Source organism: Rutilus rutilus, assembly GCF_951802725.1.
Source record: "Rutilus rutilus genome assembly, chromosome: 11".
NCBI classification, from domain to species: Eukaryota; Metazoa; Chordata; class Actinopteri; order Cypriniformes; family Leuciscidae; genus Rutilus; species Rutilus rutilus.
In genome coordinates this window covers 41643149-41666030 of record NC_140216.1, presented here as the reverse complement: position 1 = coordinate 41666030, position 22882 = coordinate 41643149, and the positions used below count along the sequence as shown (strand labels likewise).

Sequence of the window (22882 nt, the reverse complement as noted above, 5' to 3'; positions counted from 1 at the left end):
TTGTATGTTCCTCCTCAGACTGATCTACTGGGTGTGTGTGGCGTTCGGCAGCAGCGTACGAGCGCTCGGACTCGGCCTCTCGTTCCTGCCTCTGCTCGTGCTTCTGGGAGCAAACCTGTACTTCATCGGCTCTGTGGGCGGACCGGAGGCGGTGTTTGACGTGGCTCCGCCCACCACAGCCCCGCCCCCAAAGCTAAGGTGGTGGGGGTGAAACCAATCAGCATTCAGAATAATGGATGAGACTTCAGAATCATCACTGAAATTGTCCGTCCAGACTTTTAAATAATGAAGGATGAAAGACTGGGAGAATCCGTCGGGAAATATTCTCTCTTGCACTGAGAATGGGATGAAACTGGATACGTGTCATGATGAAACCTGTTTAACTGCTGTAAACCCTCGAGGTTCGGCCTCTCAGGATCTGACCTCAATAGTTACTAGTCCAGTGAATTTCACAAACCCTGATTCACATTCACCTTGAAATCAAAAGAAAGAAATACAAAATATATATGGTAACTTAAAGCCTTATATATATATATATATATAAAATGCATTATAAAAGTATTTTAATGCATGAATTATGCACTGTATGGTCTTAAATGATTGTAACCACAGTTATAATACAATATTATACGTCCTATTCATTGAACACACCTTTAGAAAGTATAAAACGCACGACAAACAACCAGTTACAGGTGGAGTCTGCAAATATTATAATGCATGTTTACTTTGGTTACAGTTATTTATGGAAATATATAATGCATTATAAGCTACGTTATGAATAACTTTATAATGTAAAGCGTTACCAAGTATGTTTTGCTTTTAGAAAGTGAAGGTTTAGAAACAATTATGATGTCTTACATTTTTCCATGGTTTATTATTGTTTTAAAAATGTCTTTTTAATAACTAATGTAAGAAATAAATAAGGAGGATATGTGTTTAATAGGCATGAGAACACTGTCTGAGTAAAAGCTCCTAAAATAGGCCTCTTTTAGAAATCAATGTAATTAGTAAGCCGGATATGTTGGATAATAGAGTTTTAGTTTTACAGTGAAGTATTTTGATGAGTAATGTGTCAGACATGCATCATGCAGTTGTGTATGTCATGCTGTGATTATTGTTGATTTGTGCCATATTCCTCATGTTTACTAATGTCTGTCCTCCAATCTGATGTTTCCATCTGTATGTTTCTGAATAAATGATGCACTGGATGTTTGATTGACAGGTGTGTGAGAACACTGAACTTCAGTCCGTCAGTGTTGAGGAGGAGTTTATAGAGAGAGAGAGAGAAACGGTTGCAGTTTTAAATCCATATTTACATTTTTATTAGTAATTGGCGGCAACAAAAACTGAAAGATTTCAGTGTTTTTAAATGTGGTGCAAATCAATGTTTACAAAAAGCAAATGTACATCAGACCAGCAGCAGCGCTCTCCTCAAACCCCTGATGAAGAGACACACTGAATCCCTGAGACTCATCACTGCCGTTATTTAGCAAAAACATATGCAAATATTTTAGGAATAAAGAGATTGTTTTAAAATTGGGCAAATGACTGATTATGCACGCAGGATTATTATTATTATGGGACACAGAACAAATAAGCATTATTTCTAAAAAATTTACAAAATCAAATAATCACTCGATTTGTTCTGTGATCTTCTGGCCAATCAGTTTTAAGTATAAAGGTGTAAAAAATTCGATACGTCTAAATCAAAAACACTTTTTCCAGAGGGAGTTTGTCAGGCAAATCCCCCTCCTCATCATCAGTAACGTGCATGTGATCATTCTAACCGTCCAATCAGGGGGCAGTGACCTCATCACTGATTGGCCGGTGTGTGCATTGGGGCGGGGCTTGTACCCTAAGGTCTCAGTTGATTGGCTCGTAGATTGAGTTTGTCATCCTCTTGCGGACACAAACAAACACTCCACCCACGATGATGATGGCCAGCGGAGTGCCAAGTCCAACGGCGATGATGATAATGATTAACGTGGAGAAGGAGTCGGCTGGAGGTTGGCCCATGCCCATTAACACAGTCCTGCAGAGAGTCCACACAAACACTGCTCAAACACACTCTCATACTGAAAATACTGTGTTTAATATGAGCTAGAGCTCATCTCATGTGTGTTAAAGCTGTTGTTCAGAGTCTCTATGATTCACTCATTGGTAGTTTGACTGTTTCAGAACATTGATCTGTTTGTTTGAGTGGCTCGTCAACTTCTGTCTCCACCAATCATGAGAGTTTGGGGGCGGGACTATCTGTTTGACTGACAGGGGGCGTGTTCAGGAAACCTACTTCACTTGTGAACCATTTAAACATGAATTTTACTCATTTGGAAACAAACTAGACACTTTTACTAAAAAAGGTAAAAATAATATATAGGAACAATATGTGCTTTATAGTTGATCACAGTTGCAATTAGTGTAAAACTAGTCTGAGATCACTCACACGATAAGACAAACAATAAAATAACAATTTAATATTTATGTATTATGTAGTATTTTTATATCGTCAAATATGTAAAAAATATTCAAGAATAATTCAAAAATGTTTTTAATATTTGTAATATTTCCCAACAACAGACACTAATCGGCAAGTATGCGTAAAAAAAAAAAAAAAAAGAACCAATAGAAAATTACAATCAATAAAATAACAATTTATATTAAGTATTTTTTATATTTTTAATTAAAATATTCAAAAGCAAACCTAAAACCTTGTTTTAAAATTTTATAATTTAATAACAGATAATAATCGGCAAGTATGGTAAAAAAAAGAAGAAAAAAAGTCTATTAAAAACCAAAAATAAATAACAACAGAAAATTACAATTAATTATAGTAATTGTATATTCATTATTATATAGTATTTTAATATTTACAATTTAAATATATATATTTTTTTACTATTAATTTTTAAATATTGTAATATTTTAAATATTTCATTATTCCTTTAATAATACCAATCGACAAGTATGAGAAAATAGTAAATGAAGAAACCAATAGAAAATTACAATCAATAAAATAATAGAATATTTATTTAATACATAGTATTTTATAATATCTTCAATTCAAATATAAAAAAATCAAAAGCAATTAATTTTTTTATTTTTTTATCAAAGACAATTACAATCAATATAATAACAATTTAATCTTTGTTTTATATTTAAATATAAATAAATAACGTTATTTCCTAACAGATCTAATCAGCCAGTGTATGTAAAAGGTAGATGATGAATTAAATGTAAGAGTGCAGTAGTGTGCACTCACCAGCTGATGTACTGGGTGTCGCTGTAGAACACCGGGTCTTTATCGACCCCGAAGCTGATGTTGAGCCCGCGGGTCTGAGCCTCGGGTGTGAAGAAGGCCTGGACCAGCGCGGACTGAGGGATGCGGCTCACGGACACCAGAGGAGAGCTTCTGCAGGGCGTAGCGTCCTCAAACACCGGCTCGGGTTTCCGGTACGCCACCGGCTTCCACTGGGAGAAACCCCACACACTGCTGGAGTTCAGCGGGAGCGAGACCCAGTCGAACACCTGACAGGAGACACAGGACATCATCATACTGCAGTGTTCATTACACATGATTCAGCAGTGCACATCATTATTGTTGCTCGTCATCTCTGATGATGTGGGCGGGGCAACCTGTCACTCACATGAGATCCACCAATAGAGACAGAGCGCATGTAGGCCACACCCACACCGGGGGAAACAACCCAACCATCTCCATTGACTGTGTATTGTGTGAAGCTGCCTCCTCTTCATCTCTGACTTATAACAAACAACAAAACAATGTCTTAAAGCTGCTGTTAGACAAAATGTACAGCAAACAAGCTAAACAACCCAGGAATAAGTGTTTATAAGCTGAAGAACACAAAAAACAGCGTTTAAGGACACAAAAGTGGACACAGGCTGGGTGAATGGGTGAATTGTGGGATACTGACACTCAGTATGCACTAAAAATACACTGTGTGTGCAGTAAACATTTTATCACTGGTGAGTAAAATATCCAAATGTTAGTTTTCTATATTATATTTCTGTAAGCTAAGCTATCCTGTGGCCGCTTACGTTCTCCTAAGTTAGTTCTCAGAGTGATACGACACGTTGTGCTCTCTCAATCGCCTGTGTCCACTTTTGTGTCCTTAAACGCTGTTTTTTGGGGTCTTCAGCTTGTAAACACTTATTCCTGGGTTGTTTAGCTGGTTTGCTGTACACCCTGTCACACAGCAGCTTTTAGACACTGTTTTGTTTGTCATAAGTCATAAATGATGAGGAGGAAGCTTCACACAACACACAGTCAATGGAGACGGTTGGGTTGTGGATTGTATGGACAAAAAGTGATGTTATTCTGAAGCCAAGACTTCATCATTTACAGGCCTTAGAAATTCACGCATCACATATGATTGAGTAGGGTTTAATAATCTGAGGAAATGTTCAGGGCTGTGTTCCCCAAAAGCATCGTTAGCCAACTATGGTCACAAGTTCAGTCGTTATCAGCAGTTCAACGAGTCGGTGTTTCCCGAAACCATCGTTCCAACGAGCATTCGCACACAGCATCGCAGAGTCGTGTGTTTGAGCGACAGCTCTCGACCTGTGGTTAGAAGAAGAGCTTCTAGTTTGCATGACATGTGGACTCAATAAATCCTGATCTTGAGCAAAATAAGCAAGCTGACATTCAGTACAACCTGTGTCTTTAATTTAGAATACATACAAATGTCATTTACGACTTTAAGAGATTTAAAGTGCGCATGTGTGAACGAGCTCTAGTGTAAGAACGAGCCTATGAGTGAATCTGGAAATAAAGCAAAATAACTGAGATAAATAAGAAATAGTCCTCAGATGTCATGTCTGTAATTTATATTAAAACATCTAGCGTTAATTCGAAGAATTTCATTAAAAGAAGTCATACTCCATAACCTACCTGACATCATTAAAGGGTTAGTTCACCCAAAAATTAAAATTCTGTCAGTAATTACTCTCCCTCATGTTGTTCCAACCCCGTAAGACCTTCGTTCATCTTCGGAACACAAATGAAGATATTTCTGATGAAATCTGAGCCTTGTCTCACTCCTCCATAGGCTTCTATGTGACCGAAACTTGCTGGCCCAGAAAAGTTCTTAAAGAGATCGTTAATATAGTCCAAGTGACTCCAGTGGCTCAATCTTAAGTATATCAAGCGACGAGAATACTTTTTGTGCGCAAAAACAAACAAAAATAACGACTTTATTCCACTATTCATTTCTTTCTCTCTCGACCTCTAGTTGGTTCGCGTAGTGTTTTTGCTCAGTGTTACACGTCACCACGTAGGCTCACTATTGGCCGACGCCGGTCATGTGTGTGTTGCGTGATGACGTGCAACACAGACGCGCAGCGCAAAAACACTACGAGGCCCAGAGAGAAGGAAATGAATAGTGGAATAAAGTCGTTATTTTTGTTTGTTTTTGCGCACAAAAAGTATTCTCGTCGCTTGAGCCACTGGAGTCACTTGGACTATATTAACGATCTCTTTAATAACTTTTCTGGGCCAGCAAGTTTCGGTCACATAGAAGCCTATGGAGGAGTGAGACATGGCTCAGATTTCATCAAAAATATCTTAATTTGTGTTCCGAAGATGAACGAAGGTCTTACGGGGTTGGAACAACATGAGGGTGAGTAATTACTGACAGAACTTTCATTTTTGGGTGAACTATCCCTTTAACCAGCGCGGCTGACTCTAAGGGTTGAACGACCAATTTGCGACAGTACAGTTTCAGGAAACAGTCGAGACTATAGCTGATTTCCTCAACGATCGCACTACAGTAGTGAAGTTATAGTGGAGTTACGGCGGTGTACGGGAAACACAGCCCTGGTTTGCTGAAGTTTGTACCCTAAAGACAGAAAGACTGGAGGAGATTGTGTGCGACAGCAAAGATTGCATCATTTACAGGCCTAAATATGTGTCATATGATACAGGCCTTAGGAATAAACGCATTATATGTGACCCTGGATCACGTCACCAGTCTCGAGTCGCACGGGTATCTCTGTGGCAATAGCCAACAATACATTGTATGGGTCAACATTATCCATTTTTCTTGTATGCCAAAAATCATGAGGATATTCAGTAAAGATCATGTTCCATGAAGATATTTTGTACATTTCCTACCGTAAATATATAAAACATGTATTTGTGAGTGAATGCAGCACAATCGCCAACATAAATGATCAACTTTAAAGGAGATTTTCTCAATGTTTAGATTTGTTTGCACCCTCAGATTCCAGATTTTTAATAGTTGTATCTCTGACAGATATTGTCCTATCCTAACCAACCACACATCAATGGACAGCTTATTTGTTCAGCTTTCATGTGATGCATAAATCTCAGTTTCAAAAAAACGTACCCATGTGACTGGTTTTGTGGTCCAGGGTCACGTATGTGATACAGTAGAGTTTAATAATCTGAGGAAATGTCCAGGTTTGTTGAAGTTTGTACCTTGAAGATAGAAGGAGTGTATTCATCATCTATGGAGCTGCGAACATCAACTCTCCCCTGGAAGCCGGAGTCTCCGACCGACTGAAACTCCAGGAGGAAGCGGGAGCTGTTTCCTCGCGGCGTCACTCCGTCCAGCCAGACGTGGAGCTGAGAGGAGTTAGAGTTATGGAGGAGACTCGGCCACGCTCCATCACGACCCGCAGACTCAAACACTGACAGCTGAGGAGAACCAGGAACAACACACACATGTAAGAGACTGTGGTCTGCACACACACAGATTACACCCCAAAATACTGTACATTTCAGAATGAGCTCATCCTCAAAATGGCTTAATTAGAGATGAAGGAGGTGAAGTTATAATGTTTCTTCACCCTTTGAGTTTATCACATCCTGAGCAAATGGTCATCAATCGTAGAATGGGAACTACGAAATGGGATTTTTCGATTAATCGGTCTGATTAAAATGTGGTCGATTCAAAATCGATGCTCAAAATTGTTTCATCTTGCATCAAAATCCTGTCTATTCATTGTATGCATTTGAAATATAGAGTTGGGTTCTGTTTTAATGTCCCCAAGTGCACCTAAAATAAAAATAGTTTTTTTTTAATTAACCACTTGTAAACTTATGTTCACTGTTCTTTTATTATAAATTTGGGATTTGTACTAAATCTATATTCATTGAGGCGAATCGGGTATCGAAATCGAATCGAATCAAATTGAGAGCTTGTGAATCAAAATCGAATCAAATTGTGAGCTTGTGAATGGAAATCGAATCGAATCAAATTGAGAGCTTGTGAATCGAAATCGAATCAAATTGAATTGAGAGCTTGTGAATTGAAATCGAATCAAATTGAATTGAGAGCTTGTGAGTCAAAATCAAATTGAATTGAGAGCTTGTGAATCGAAATCGAATCGAATCAAATTGAGAGCTTGTGAGTCAAAATCGAATCAAATTGAATTGAGAGCTTGTGAATCGAAATCGAATCAAATTGAATTGAGAGCTTGTGAATCGAAATCGCATCGAATCAAATTAAATTGAGAGCTTGTGAATCGAAATCGCATCAATTCAAATTGAATTGAGAGCTTGTGAGTCAAAATCGAATCAAATTGAGAGCTTGTGAATCGAAATCGAATCAAATTGAATTGAGAGCTTGTGAGTCAAAATCGAATCAAATTGAGAGCTTGTGAATCGAAATCGAATCAAATTGAATTGAGAGCTTGTGAGTCAAAATCGAATCAAATTGAGAGCTTGTGAATCGAAATCGAATCAAATTGAATTGAGAGCTTGTGAATCGAAATCGAATCAAATTGAATTGAGAGCTTGTGAGTCAAAATCAAATTGAATTGAGAGCTTGTGAATCGAAATCGAATCGAATCAAATTGAGAGCTTGTGAGTCAAAATCGAATCAAATTGAATTGAGAGCTTGTGAATCGAAATCGAATCAAATTGAATTGAGAGCTTGTGAATCGAAATCGCATCGAATCAAATTAAATTGAGAGCTTGTGAATCGAAATCGCATCAATTCAAATTGAATTGAGAGCTTGTGAGTCAAAATCGAATCAAATTGAGAGCTTGTGAATCGAAATCGAATCAAATTGAATTGAGAGCTTGTGAGTCAAAATCGAATCAAATTGAGAGCTTGTGAATCGAAATCGAATCAAATTGAATTGAGAGCTTGTGAGTCAAAATCGAATCAAATTGAGAGCTTGTGAATCGAAATCGAATCAAATTGAATTGAGAGCTTGTGAATCGAAATCGAATCAAATTGAATTGAGAGCTTGTGAGTCAAAATCGAATCAAATTGAATTGAGAGCTTGTGAATCGAAATCGAATCAAATTGAATTGAGAGCTTGTGAATCGAAATCGCATCAATTCAAATTGAATTGAGAGCTTGTGAGTCAAAATCGAATCAAATTGAGAGCTTGTGAATCGAAATCGAATCAAATTGAATTGAGAGAACTTTGTGAATGGAAATCGAATCGCATTGGAACATCTGAATCTAATACCCAGTCCCAGACAATAGGGTCTCGACTTCATGAACATGCAGACTTGATTTACATTACGAGTGTTAAATGGTAACAGGATAAAAGGTTTGCGATTCGGATGTTCTGGGTTCGTTCTGGCGCCGGTGAACCCAAGGTGTGCTTCACCACTGCTGTGCTGTGATAAACTTCATTTTTGAGATCTTCGACGTCCACATCATTTTTCTTACACATGAATCATCTCCATATTCAGTTCAATTCACGTTTATTTGTATAACGCTTTTCACAATACACAGCATTTCTAAGTCCATATTACAGTCTAGAGTGAAATATGAAAATACCATCTTCATCCTGTTGTGTGTTTGCTGCAGTTCTGCTTACTTTCAGGCAGAGGGAGCCGTTGGCGAAACTCTCGGCTTTCTCTCGGCCGCACAGCGTGATCACGTGATCCGACTGGCTGACGGTGGCGTTCAGATCCGCCCAGATGAAGTTCTGGAGCTCGTAAGGAGAGTAGAAACTGGACTCTGCCGTCGTCTGTGGGTCTGCCGTGTTGTTGACATCATCGTACTCCCATATCTGCGAGACACACACACACATCAGTGTTCACCTCTCACCTTCAGTTCTCATGGTCTGTTCATGTTATCAGTTTCCTTTCTCTTTTTAACCCTTAAAAGCATGAATGTTTCGCCAGTCATTATTACATATTAAGGTCTTTAGCGACCCGGATATATATATCTAACATGAATGGATCTCAACCTGTCGTGATGATACTCTCCTGATGTTAGAGTCACAAATACAGAAGAATAGAATAAAGCATATTTTGTTAACTTTTGGAGCTTAGAAGGGTGTTTTATACCATCATCATCTCAAACATATTCTCAAAACTATCCTTTTCAACATCTTCAAAATCAGTATTTTGATGGCTGACAGCTTCTTCACCAGATCCACCATCAGTGACACTAATATCTGAGTGTGTTTGCAGTAAATCACTGAGCCATTTCAAGTGTTGCTGATGATGCTTCCTATTCTTTTGTTTTCTGCCTGCGGTAACTATGAGTGAAACGCCACGTCATCATTGTGTATCAGGCATTGCCATCTTGTGGAATAAAGGTGAATTGCTCTTATTCAGTCATTAAAGGTTTAACTATTGTTGAAAAAAATACACTGTTACCAGAGAATGCCTAATAAGGGGAGAACTTCCACTCTCAGTAAACTTCCGGCTTCTGAACTGGTTGCAGTTCCACTCTGGCTCCACATGAGGGCGCTCACAGGACGAGTGCAGAATGAATGGAGGTCTATGGCGCTATACCCCTCAAAATCCACTGTTCTCAGGATATCATTTTTTTTCTACTAATTTGAATGTTGTATTTGAAAGGAGATGCAAAGAAATGACACATTGCTGGGTGATAGATTTTTTAGAGTCACTTATTTGCTTTAAAAAGTCTTTTAAAGTGTCAATGACGTCATACACATCGTACGACCAGAGATACTGCTTTACGGCAATCCTTCAGTCACTCTGGTGCGTTCGCGCTCTGCACTTTCTTTTCACTCGAGGCATCGACAACACAGCTGACACAGGTAAACACACAACACAGCTGACACAGGTAAACACACAACACAGCTGACACAGGTAAACAGACAACACAGCTGACACAGGTCAACACACACAGCTGACACAGGTAAACACACAACACAGCTGACACAGGTAAACACACAACACAGCTGACACAGGTAAACACACACAGCTGACACAGGTAAACACACACAGCTGACACAGGTTAATACACGTGCTAGAAGAGTTTTTGTTTTGTTTGTTTCTGGTCCCGCTTCGGATGCCACGATGCCATCAAGCGGTATCTCTGGTCGTAATCAGTCCTTCACTGACCAATCAGCGTTCATTAGCAGAATGCTATCGTGTTATGGGCAACAACAACTCAACCTGTAAGAAATCGAAAGGACATAAGTACTCGTTCATTCAACTTTCGACCTATAACCCATGTTGAACTTGCAAAACCTACAATCAAATCTGAGATTTCTCAACGGCAATCGGGTGAAAGAGACACATTTAGCCGTCTAGCCCCATAGACTCCCGTTCATTCTGCACTCATGGGCGATCGTCCCCAGTGGAGCTCTGGTGGAACTACAACCAACATTCGGTACAATAGGACTTAATGGGGAGTGGCCAGGCTCTCCATAGACGGACTCTGCTGTTACACACCGCTAGTCATTAGCGACCCTAAACAATTTTTACAAAAAATGAATGGCAAAACAGGCAATATTTTATAAAAAATGTTTCTTGTTATATAGTTTATAATTAATTGATTGAGAAATGCTAAGAAGGTTGATATCTAACTTTAAAAAAATGAATGAGGAGGAGGGTAGTGAATGATGTCCCGGGTCACTAAAGACTCGAGGTATGCGTTTAAGGGGAATTCGGTTATTTTAAGTGTTTCTGTAGAGACCAGCAGCAAATATCATAGGTTTAATTCCCTGATAATGCATGAAATAACCCTTGACTGCATCTCACCCGGGTGAACACGATTGCCGAGCTGTAGGTCAAGCTGCTCTCCGGCGCCACCTTCAGGCTGCCTGAGGAACTGCCGTTGATGAACACAGGCCAGTTCACCTGCACTGCGGACTCTGTGCTGTTCGTGTGGACAAGCAGAAGTGCTGGAGCTCCGAGATTACACAGCATGAAGTGAAGCGTGTCGTTGGGTCCCAGTCCTCGCGCATGAACCAGAGCGACTCCAGGAGGAAGAGACGAGGGAGGTCTCAGACCCGGGTTCAGCTCTACAGACACCTGAGGACATCAGAGAAGTGTGTTCATCACACCAGTATCATTACACTTATCACACACCCCTTTACACCACAACTGTAGAGAGTCTGATTCATTCCAGAGTGTGTGTTGAATATCGTTGATGTGAATTTTTTATTTTTTTTACTAGTGTGATCAGGACACTACAGTTCATTTCTGTAAGTGAGGAGAGCAAAATAAAGTAAACTGTGACATATTATACCCAAATATTCTTCATTCAGAGACTACCAGTAAAATGATGAATCAAAAATGATTCGGACACTTGGAGCTGATCATGTTTTGCTGAAGTGTGTTTTCTTTAATTGCTAATGCTCTTTTTACACACAGACTGAACACAATGAAGCATTGCTTGGTGATTGGTTGAGCTAAACTGGTATGATCTAATTGTGAAGTTAAATTTAACAGCTGACAGATATTCAACATAATTCATGTGTGAGACCGTCTAACAGAAGGACAAAACCAGTCAAATATCAACTGAGTTCTGCTCATATTTTATTACCATTTTCTAAACTATAGCGAATAAACTGTGATAATGTGATTGACTGTATATCAGCAAGGTAAAGTTTTCAAACTGACTAACATGGATGACATTTTGTTGAATCATGGCAAATAAAAAAAATGACACATATTAAATCACATGTATAGGTTTTTGTGGTGGGAAAAGTGAAAATGTTGGAAGAGCAATCTGAACTATCACCATAAGAAGAAAGAAACCCATATATCTCAGCTCTGATCTAGTTAAATAATGTTTATTGCTTGTCAATTAAAAATGTATGTTAAAATTAAGTTATTTATAGATCGTCAAATGTCTCTAATTCTATGACTATAAATGCTTTGTATAATAGTTTGACTGGATCACTGAAAAGAACCAGATCAAATGAATAATTTTTCATAATTATTAATCATTTACAGTACATTCATAGAGTAAATGTAGAATTATATTTAAATTACTCTAAATCAGTTGTACTTGGGTGTTTATGGGTTTCAAAGGTCTTATGAAACAGAACATATATCATAATTCATTCATTTATATAATACAGTTTCATGCCATTTATTATACATAAATACTCTCTAGTTCTGATCCAACCTCTCAAAAACACACAAAGAGGAACTTGATGACCAGCTTTTGTAAGAGATGCGCCTAAATATACAGCTGTGATAAACACCACGTTCAAAGACTGGATAAAAACATAGTTTTATATAAAGTGTCTATATGTGGGTGTTTGCAGCTTTCTAAAGGCTGTTTGTTGTTGCACCGGTATGAAGTTTGTTCATTGGTTTCGGTTGATCTCAATGATTTATTCTCACCTTTCGTCGAAATTTATCTCCATTTCCCAGAAATGCAAGCGCGGCACCAAACACCACAAACAGCACTGAACATATAAAATTCACTTTAAACATCGACATGTTTTATACTCTGAACACAAAAGCGGAATGAAGAACTGACATTTCTGCTGTGCTGTTTTGGTTTCGGGTGAGTCAGTCATGTGACCCGCGGCGTCATCACGTGACATCTCACGTGCTCGGATGTGGTAAATCTGTTCTCGCGGTCCGTTTCACCGTGAAAGTTGGCAATAGGATATAGGTTATAAATTACGGTATTTTAGTGTAATGCTCCTAGAGGAAGGAGAGCGTCATTTCAACATTAGATGCATTAGTAAAGCTGGAAACAGATGTAAAGAAAGCTATAGCAGTCAAAGAGAGATTAGTGACAGTTTACTTTGATATGGGAAAGGCATATGACATGCATCATCCTGTGAGGAAAGTCCTGAATGATTGCTGGGAAGTTTTAAATGCATCAGGTAAGGCTTTGCATGGGAAATAAAGGGGTGGGTTAATGAAGATGGTCTAGACTCAAAATCATTAAAAAGTCATAATATGCTCTGATTCAATGGCAGTTCTTGGGAGTTTACACATCAATTGTTTGGAAACAAATAGAACTGACATTTTAATAGAAATCATGATCAGTTTACGACAGGTGGGAATAATAACGCGATTTGTGTCGGTTCCAGCACACGTGGGAACTCAAGGTAATGAGGAAGCAGACAAAATAGCCAAAGAATTATTAAAAATGAAAGAACCAAATATAAACATTTCACTCAGCAGATCAGAAGGAAAACATTTTATTTTAGAAGCGTGCGATGAGAAATGGCAGACAGTTTGGGGCTCGTGTCATACAGGTCGCTATTACACTATTACACGGTCCAAAACCATAAAGAGAGGCAATATAATTCACAGCTTAAGTAGAAGAGAACAAGTTATTTTCACACAAATAAGAACAGGACATTCAAATCTAAATCATACTTTACACATTATAGGGAAGCATAACACAGGTTTATGTGATGTTTAATAGAGGAGACCATGTATTGAAGAAATGTAAGGCTTATAATAAAGAAAGGAGGATTCTTAAGGAAGAATTAGGAATTCACTATAACCAACTTATTAAATGATGGTCCAAATGCAGGAAAACAAATAAATGCAATCATGAGATTTATTAAAGGGTTAGTTCACCCAAAAATGAAAGTTCTGTCAGTAATTACTCACCCTCATGTTGTTCAACCCCGTAAGACCTTCGTTCATCTTCGGAACACAAATGAAGATATTTCTGATGAAATCTGAGTGCTGGATCACTCCTCCATAGGCTTATGGACACCTTAACTTGCTGGCCCAGAAAATGTATTAAAGACATTGTTAATATAGTCCAAGTGACTCCAGTGGCTCAATCTTAAGTTTATAAAGCGACGAGAATACTTTTTTTAATGCAAAAACAAACAAAAATAACGACTTTATTCCACTTTTCATTTCCTTCTCTCTGGACCTTGAGTTTTTTTTTACGTAGTGTTTAAGCGTCGCGCGTCTGTGTTGCACGTCACCACGTATCACACACATGACCAGCGTCGCCCAATAGTGAGCCTACGTGGTGGTGACGAGACATGTTTATATCTCACAATTCTGACTGTATAATACACAATTGCGTGATATAAAGTCAGAATTGCGAGATGTAAACTCACAATTGTGAGATAAAAAGTCACAATTATCTTTTAAAATGTTTTATTCTGTGGCGGAAACAAGCTTCCATAATTATAGTGTCCTGCACACACTAGTTAAATCATTTGAGTGATTATAATGCGATGCTAAAAATGTTAAAAATAACCACAACTAGCGGATAATCAGAAGAGGTTTGAGGCGCTCATGTAAACATGACATTAAAGTCCTCCTGTAGTCGATAACTTTATCCCTTAAAACTCATCTTTCTATGGTTCTATGGATATGCAAATGAGCCCCGCCTCCACTCACTCACTCAGCTCAGAGATCCACTGGTTGACGATCACACGTTGATCTGATTGGTTACAAGGTAGTTTGTGACGTCAGAAACACCAGCGATTTCAAAGCGTGTTTTTGAGACTGTCTTTGGTTCACTGCAGTTTTAAGGAGGAAATACTCAGCAATGGTGTCGACTTATGAACTTACACATGGTTTGTCTTAAAGCATATTAAAAACAGCACATAGACACATAAACAACATTAAAAGCTGGATTTACACCACAGATGGACTTTAAATCCTCACTCTGATTATTGGAGATGATCTGCATTATTGGTGCGCATGTAAACACAGTCAGTGTTAGTGTTGAATGAGCAGGACTTGATGCGAGTTGTGTGTGTGTTCCAGATCCTGATGTGAATGTGTCTCACACACTCCTGGTTTTGCTGGCGTCTTTGCTTCTCCATCTTCTCCCACCGTGAGGAACTGAGATAACACACATTCACACACACACACACACACACACACACACACACACACACACACACACACACACACACACACACACACACACACACACACACACACACACACCAGCTTCTAGTGCCAGACTAATCCTGCTCTTCTCCACTGGAACAAGTCAACGATGATGTCTTTATACACACAGCATTACAACACACACATGATCATCTTTATACACACACAGCATTACAACACACAGATGATCATCTTAGCCCTCAGATCACCAGAACATTACCAGACTATCAGGATTATGACCAAAAGTGCATTAAATGGACTGTTCTAGAGCATTCCTCTATAAACTACATGCTTTTGTATCAAATTTCATATTTTTATACTGAAATTGACCCTTACAAGGTAACACTGCCACTTTATAATGTGAAAAATGCTGTACTGTATGTATATTTATAATAAATATTTATATATTTAAGTGTTTTGTGCACTATTTTTTCTCTTTATGAAAAGAAAGCTGTAAATTATACAGCGACTGCAACACTTGCTGGACAATGATTTGCATTATAAATGGGTTTACAGTATAATAGTATTATAGTCATATTTAATTATTCATTATTCATATATATGTTTACATTTTAATTATTATTTGATTAAATAACAACAAAATAAATACAAATATTAAGAATAATAATTGCAATTAGATCAGATATTGGTTCTGCCTTTTATTAATGAAATAATCCACACACAGTTTCATGGCCTGTGTAAAATATATATGTGTGGTAAATGATGTCCAGTCACTGACAGGAGAGGGAAGATGCTCGTTTCAGACATTTCATATGAAGGGTTCAGATGCAAAAGCCTGTAAGTGCCATCGAAAAAATTATATTCTGAAATTTTACGTATATATTTAAGTTCAGTAATTTCACTTAAATGGCAATGAAAATGACCATTTAAGTGAAATTACAGAAGTATATTTTACAGAAATATACGAGCTTGATAAAAATGATAATTCTAGAAGAAAATTTCACATGGCTCTTTGCATTCGATATTGGCCCTAGTATTGGGGCTCTATGCGCACTTTTGCACCGATGCGAACTCCACAGCAGAAGACCGCCTTTAAAGTGCCACAGCCAATTTAACATTTAATCCTTAAAACACTACTAAGTATTTTCATGCTACTAGTAGGTATCTATTCCATCAGTATCTATTCCATTATATACTAGTGCTCATTCTTTAAAAGTATCTTTATAAAGATACTACAGCTTATTAATTAGATACTAATTCTTATTTTATTATACACTAGTGCTCATTTCACTAGCCTATTTAATTATATTAATTATAATATAATATTTATATTATTTATATTTCTTAACAGCTCCGATGCATACACGTAATGCTCTATACTGTAATCTATTAATTTTTCCCAATATTGTTTTTGCCGCTGCACCATAAACTACGCAACCATAGTCTATTGATGACCTCAGGCAAGCCCTATAGATGTTAATTAACGACTGCCTCTCTGCACCCCTGTCACATCCAGCCACAGCTCTCATCATCAGGTTTATAACTTTTTTGCATTTAGTTTCTAAGTGCTTAATATGCGTTTTCCATGTACACTTACTATCATAACCATAGTCCCAAATACTTAAATTCATTTACTTTCACCATTGTCTGCTCATATAATGTTAAACTTTCAACATGGCACTTGCGCTTCTTTGTAAACATCATATAACAAGATTTGCTTGTCGACATCTTGAAACCCCATTTATATGACCACATCTCTACTTCCCTAATTGCTTTCCTTATGTTACCTAATGCATATGACACATTCCTTCCTCTCATCCAAATGGCCCCATCATCCGCATATAGTGCTGTTTTTATGCATCCATCCATTTTTGAAAAAATATCATTAATCATTATGTTAAACAGTATCGGACTAATTGCACTCCCCTGGGGAATACCATTGTCTACATTAAATTCTGTAGATAGCTCTGATCCAACTTTAACTTTAATTTTCCTACCTGTTAAAAAGTCCATAACCCAATTATATAACCTTCCTCCAATACCCATACTACTTAGTTTAATCAGCAAACCTTCCCTCCACATGGTATCATATGCCTTTTCTATGTCAAAATATACAATTGTCATTAGTTCTTTCATTTTCAATGCCTTTTCCACATCATTACTTACTCTAACTAGAGCATCTGTTGTGAAGCGCCCTTTTCTAAATCCACTTTGTATATTGGTCAGTAATCCTCTCTGTTCCAATATATGTGATAATCTGCGGACTATTATCCTCTCCATCCATTTGCACAAGTGGGATGTCAATGCTATGGGCCTATAGTTATCAGGATTAGCTGGGTCCTTACCAGGCTTGTTGAATGGTAATATTACTGCACGTTTCCAACTATGTGGTATTATTCCATCCCTCCAAATTTTATTAAAAAGTCTTAATATTAACTTAAATGATTCAACTGGTAACTGTCTGAACATGGCATAACATAATTGGTCTATCCAGTGCCCAGCAGAGCTATGTTGAGTTCTGACATCGTAAAATCCACATCTAGTATTGACACGCCATCCTCCTTTTTTAACTTCACTTCCTTATTCTCTCTAAGTGCAAGTTCTTTCTGCTGTTTATGTATATCACTAAGGTGTTCACAACTGTGTACTGCCACAAAAGTCCTCCCTAGCACTTCTGCCTTTCCTTTATCTGATACTATCATCTTCTCTCTATCAATCAAAGCTGGAATTTTAACCGACGTCCTTTTCCCACTCATTCTCTTGAACATAGACCATCTATCCCCTAACTCTACTCCTCTGCCTATGGTGGAACAGAATTCTCTCCAGTTTCTCCTTTTGTTATACTTTATTGTCCTACGTGCCACAGCCCTTTTCCTTTGATAATCTATAACATTCTCGCATGAAAGATTTTTCTTTAATGTTCTAAATGCCTTGTTTCTGTCACGATGTGCAGAGAGAGAGAATCCAAAAGGCGAAAAGCAGGTAAATCAGTTCTTTAATAGCAATAAGTCAAAGCCGCTATGGCCGATCAACAAAGGAAATTCACAAATAGAAAAGTTCTGGTAGTGACTGAGTCGCTCAAACGGCAGGTCCGGATAACCGAGGCAAGGCGAGGCAAGAAGGAACACTATTGTCAGTACATACGTGACGGAAGGAAATAATCCGACAGAGCAGAGGAGAAAGAGGGGGCTAGAAATAGAGAGACTAAAGACAGGAGATAGAGAACAGGTGTGAGGATGGGAGAACGAGGAACAGCTGAAAGAGATGAGTGAGCGATAATGAGTGAATGAGCAAGAGCGGAGAAGTAAATACAGAGAGAGACCAGCAGACCGCTCTTTAACAGCTCTGCTACATTCCTCATGCCACCAAGGTACCACTTTCTTCCTTCCCTTGGTTGTTCTTTGTGGGATACTCCATACTGCTGAATGTATAATGTGTTCTGTAATTTGCTTTGTGCATTCTTCTATATTTCCATCAAATGTAACCAGATTAACTGACTCTTCACAACATGTCCTAAATTTTCCCCATTCTGCTTTCTCAAAACACCATCTGGTTATGGACATCCCTTCTTGGATACAAATGTGTGTATTAATTACAGCGAGAACTGGGAAATGATCACTTCCTGTGGTAGTTTCTCTCTTAACATGCCAATCACATGCTTTAACTAAGCTTTCTGACACCAGTGTAATATCCAAGCATGATATAATACCCCTATTTACATCTATCCTTGTACCCTGTCCATTATTAAGGCATACCAATACTCTTTCTTCCATAATTTCTTCCATTATGTTCCCATTACTATCTGTATGATTGCTACCCCATAGGCTGGTATGCACATTAAAATCTCCACACCATATTTCTCTCTTGTATACACTCCCTGCCATCTCTTTTAATTTGTCAATAATTAATTTTTTTGCATGGGTTATAAAAATTGATCAGCTTAATATGACCCTCTTTCCTTGGACTACATATCTCGACCATAATGCGTTCCATATCCTCTGGGCAAGGGAGCTCTCTATATGCCAGCCCATCCTTGAGAAAGGTATAGCACACCCTCCACCATTTTGATTGTTAGGCCTATCATTTCTTATAGAACTAAACCCTGGTATAACAAAGTCCAAATGTGGTTGTAACCAAGTTTCTTGTACACATACTACATCTGGAACTACATCTAATTCATAAATATATTTTTTAAATTCTTGACCATTAGCTATGAGGCTTCTGGCGTTCCACTGTAGTATGTGCATTACCATAACCTTCAGTTTGTGTATTTTCCCCATTTCCAAGTACTGTTAACAATTCATGTATCTGATCTGCTTTAACATCTATATCAAGAAATCTTTCTGCTGCCTCCACAATAGCCTTGATTCTATCACTTTTCTTTTCCAACTGTGACGCAACATTGATAGTGTGACAAATGAAAACCACAATGTTTATCTTCTTAACTACCAATGTTTCCTTATCAACTTCACACTTGTGATCACATGTAACCTGAGTACGAACAGGAGTCTGCCTTTGTGTTTGGTTAACTGCTACTATATTTCTTTGAACCATTCCACTGGGGCTTTTATTTGATGCCGTTTCTCTCACTGTCTTTAGTGCTTCTGCATAAGACACTTTACTTACAATCTTCACCCTCTGGGCTTCTCTTTGTACTTCACATCCTCCAAACGCAGCACTATGCTCACCACCACAGTTACAGCATTTAATCTTCATATCCTTTCCACATTTACCGTACTCATGCTGACCACCACATCTAGCGCACCTCAACTTTCCTTTGCATTGCTGTGCTGTATGTCCCATTCTTTGACATTTATAGCATCGAATAGGTTTGGGAATATACTCTCTCACACTGTAATTCATGTACCCTATTTGCACTGATTTAGGTAAGAGTTTTCTCAAATTGCACTACAACCGATAGTGTTTCCTTTAATGATCCATCTCGTTTACTTTTAAGCCGTATGGCTTCAATCACTTTGCCTCCCTGAATCTCATTTTTGACATCTTCCATTGATATACTCAATGGTATACACCTGAGATAACTCCTCTCACTTTTGTCATTGCCCCTGGTATGTGTGCTTTCATTCTTTCCCCTTGAAGCGAGGGCATTTTCAGTATATTTTCTTGTTGTTGTTTGCTAGTTGCATCTATCAGTATTCTTTTATTGCTCATAAACCTAGCAAATATAATTTGACCAATCTCTTTCTCAATCGCCTTAGTAAGATTGATCGGGTGGTGCCAAGACTTTTCTGAGATCCTTTACTCTTCCCTGTGGATGACCTGTGACCTGCTTTCTGTAAGATCTGAATTTTTGAGTTTGAATTTTTGAGATTGAATTTTAGAAAACTGAATTTGAAGTTCCGAATTTCTTCATCTTGAAAACTTGAATCTGTATTTTTTTTAAACTGAATATTTGCAGTATAAAAATTCAGAACAAAAAAACTAGCTGTTTGAAAATGCATGTCTATCAAATTCAGCCATAAAAACATTTCAATTTGTTAAATTTCAAATGTTCAATATTCGTTTAAAACAAAAAACAAATTCAGAACTATTTAAACTACCACCTAAAATTCAATTTTGTTAGATTACACTTGTAAATAATTCAAATTTACACAATTCAAATTCAAATCATATTGTCATATTTTAAGCTCCATATGAGTTGAGACTAATACAGTGCATTATATTTCTCTGTAAAGGAAGTGGAAACTGTGGTTTCGGTGTCTCTGCATTGAGCTTAGTTTAGTTTGATCGACACCTTTACGAACGACAGACACAATGGACAAAGTCTTTTTCTTCTGTGTATTTTCTTGTTGGATTATGCAAATCACATCCAGCGGTAAATATATTATTTTTCAAACACTCATGAAATTAATATATCAACCTCAAATACAATAGCTATTTACAGTCTAAAAGGATTTGATTTTTTTAATGTCTCTCCAGATTTGTCAGCAGGAGGATCTTCTGATGTGAGAGTTCGGATGGGAGAAGACATCACTCTGAACTGCAGCATGATAGACAGATATGAAGTCGCCTGGTATCATCTCAGATCTGAAGAGTTCGTTCTGCTGATTTCTGCAAAGAAAGACAAAACCGGGAGAAGACTCCTGATCAACTACAATCCAAACAGCAATCGTATGGAAATAACAGCAGACAGTTGGGTCACCAGAGTCTCTTTAACTATTTCTGGAGTAACAGAATCAGATTCAGGACTTTATTTCTGTGGAATAAAGTCTGACGCTCCAGAGATGTTCTTCGACAAACCCATCAGACTGGAGATCGAAGGTAACAGATTTCAGTTTTTTCTCATCATATTTATGGTTAATGAAGATCTTACCATTTTAGGTAAATTTTTTTTAAGTATGTATATATACAGTATAAATTGGATAGAGAAAATGTTTAAATCACAAACATCTAATCAAAAGTTTGGACAATTTTTTATTTATTTTTTCTAAAGGCCCTGATATGTCATTATGCATCATTTATATTGTTTTAAGTTACTTAACTTTAAGTTAAAACCGACAGCAACATAGTGTCGTCCCAGATCTGGTACAAATGGATTCCACACGTACCGGATCTGGGCCGGATCTGGGCCGACACTGGGACTGAATCTCTTCTAAACTCTACCATACAACTAACAACTAAAAAAGTTTTCTTATGTGTTTGTTTGATAAACTGATCATATTTACAGGTCTTTTTGTAACAGAAGAGCCAGAAGACGTTGTTGACATCACAGGTAACATGTTGATCATTATCTTGAATGTTCATTTTTCATAGCGACTGAAGATCCAGCACTCAATCTAAGTTATGAGTTAATACTGTCTGTTTGTATGAATGTGAGTAACTCTTCTGTCTCTGTAGAAGAGGTGACCCCGACGAAGCGTGTGTTGATGTACGCTGGTGTTGGACTGGCTGTGTTTGTGTTTCTTCTGACTGCAATCATCGCAGGAGGAATCATTTACCATCGTGGTTGGCAGAAAGGCTTGAAAGCATCGAAACATGGAGCTCTGATGGACCAAAGATCAGCTGAATGACATCTATTTCTGCTTTATTTTACAATCTAACTCAATATAGGCCTGTCCCTGAGCTTCGCGTTGCCAGTTATATCAGCACTGCTATAGTTGTCTCATATTAAAACAGCAAATTGCGCCTCAGATGTTTTTTCCTGTTGGCCTGATCACTTCCACTTCAGAGAAACTGAGATGATGTGGTAAACCTAGCCAGTTTTATAAACAGCAAACCAGTCATTAATGGTGTGGTGATTATTCAGGTTTGTGTGGTTTATTTGTGCTTGACAATAATATTCAGTTAAATATCAAATCACGTCTTTAATGCAATGTTTATTAGTTCAGCATATATAACCAATATTCAAAGTTTAGAGTTCAAGTGGTATGATTTACATAACTGCAGTTTTTACATGTAAGAATGAGCTAAAAAAGAACAGCAAATATACTTGAATATCATTATGTTGTATATCTTTAGACATTATATATGTATCTATGAGCTTTAAAGCTGTTTTTAAGAGAAAATATCAATGCAAACTATTTTCTGGCAATTCATGATTAAATAAAAATGTCAACAGATGTCTTCAATGATAAATGTATTACTGAGAGATCTGATCAAATAAACAGCAAAATAATAATTATATGTTTTTGTGTGCATTTTCTGACATTTTCTTGTATATATTCAGTCATGTCAGATCTGCCATGACAATCTAGAGAAGAGAAATGGTTTCACATTAATGTCGTGCAAAGAATAATAATGATTTCCTGACTGACTGCATTCTGATGATGCACAGAAAACCACAAAATATGAGGTGAGGGTGGGCCAATCTGACTTCCTTTTTATAATGATGTCTAATTATAATGTGAT

At 37.6% G+C, this 22882-nt stretch overlaps 3 protein-coding genes across 4 annotated transcripts in view; 2 read left to right on the top strand and 1 right to left on the bottom strand.

The window, feature by feature from the left end:
- tmem79a (transmembrane protein 79a) overlaps positions 1–1219 on the top strand; it is a 5616-nt gene extending 4397 nt beyond the window's left edge. The window contains exon 5 of the mRNA XM_084423242.1: positions 19–1219. Coding sequence (XP_084279368.1) covers positions 19–211 — 193 coding nt within the window. The 3' untranslated portion in view covers positions 212–1219. The remainder of the gene's footprint in view (positions 1–18) is intronic.
- A 75-nt stretch (positions 1220–1294) lies between these two features.
- Positions 1295–12807, bottom strand: glmp (glycosylated lysosomal membrane protein). The gene is made up of 6 exons (XM_084423241.1): positions 12563–12807; positions 10967–11239; positions 8821–9015; positions 6458–6676; positions 3260–3525; positions 1295–2032 (listed from the first exon to the last, which is right to left on the bottom strand). Exons 1-6 carry the CDS (start codon positions 12659–12661, stop codon positions 1864–1866), a joined length of 1221 nt encoding a protein of 406 aa, XP_084279367.1. The 5' UTR covers positions 12662–12807; the 3' UTR covers positions 1295–1863.
- A 5490-nt stretch (positions 12808–18297) lies between these two features.
- Positions 18298–22677, top strand: LOC311300347 (uncharacterized protein). Of its 2 annotated transcripts, none has more exons than XM_084424601.1 (6): positions 18298–18383; positions 20233–20309; positions 20710–20849; positions 20954–21295; positions 21702–21746; positions 21875–22677. In XM_084424601.1, the coding sequence occupies exons 3-6, from the start codon at positions 20789–20791 to the stop codon at positions 22042–22044; spliced, it is 618 nt and encodes a 205-aa protein (XP_084280727.1). In that variant the 5' UTR covers positions 18298–18383; positions 20233–20309; positions 20710–20788; the 3' UTR covers positions 22045–22677. The 2 variants fall into 2 exon arrangements, with proteins under 2 accessions (XP_084280727.1, XP_084280726.1); XM_084424600.1 differs by having other exon boundaries at positions 18302–18383; positions 21872–22642.
- The last annotated feature ends 205 nt before the right edge of the window (positions 22678–22882 follow it).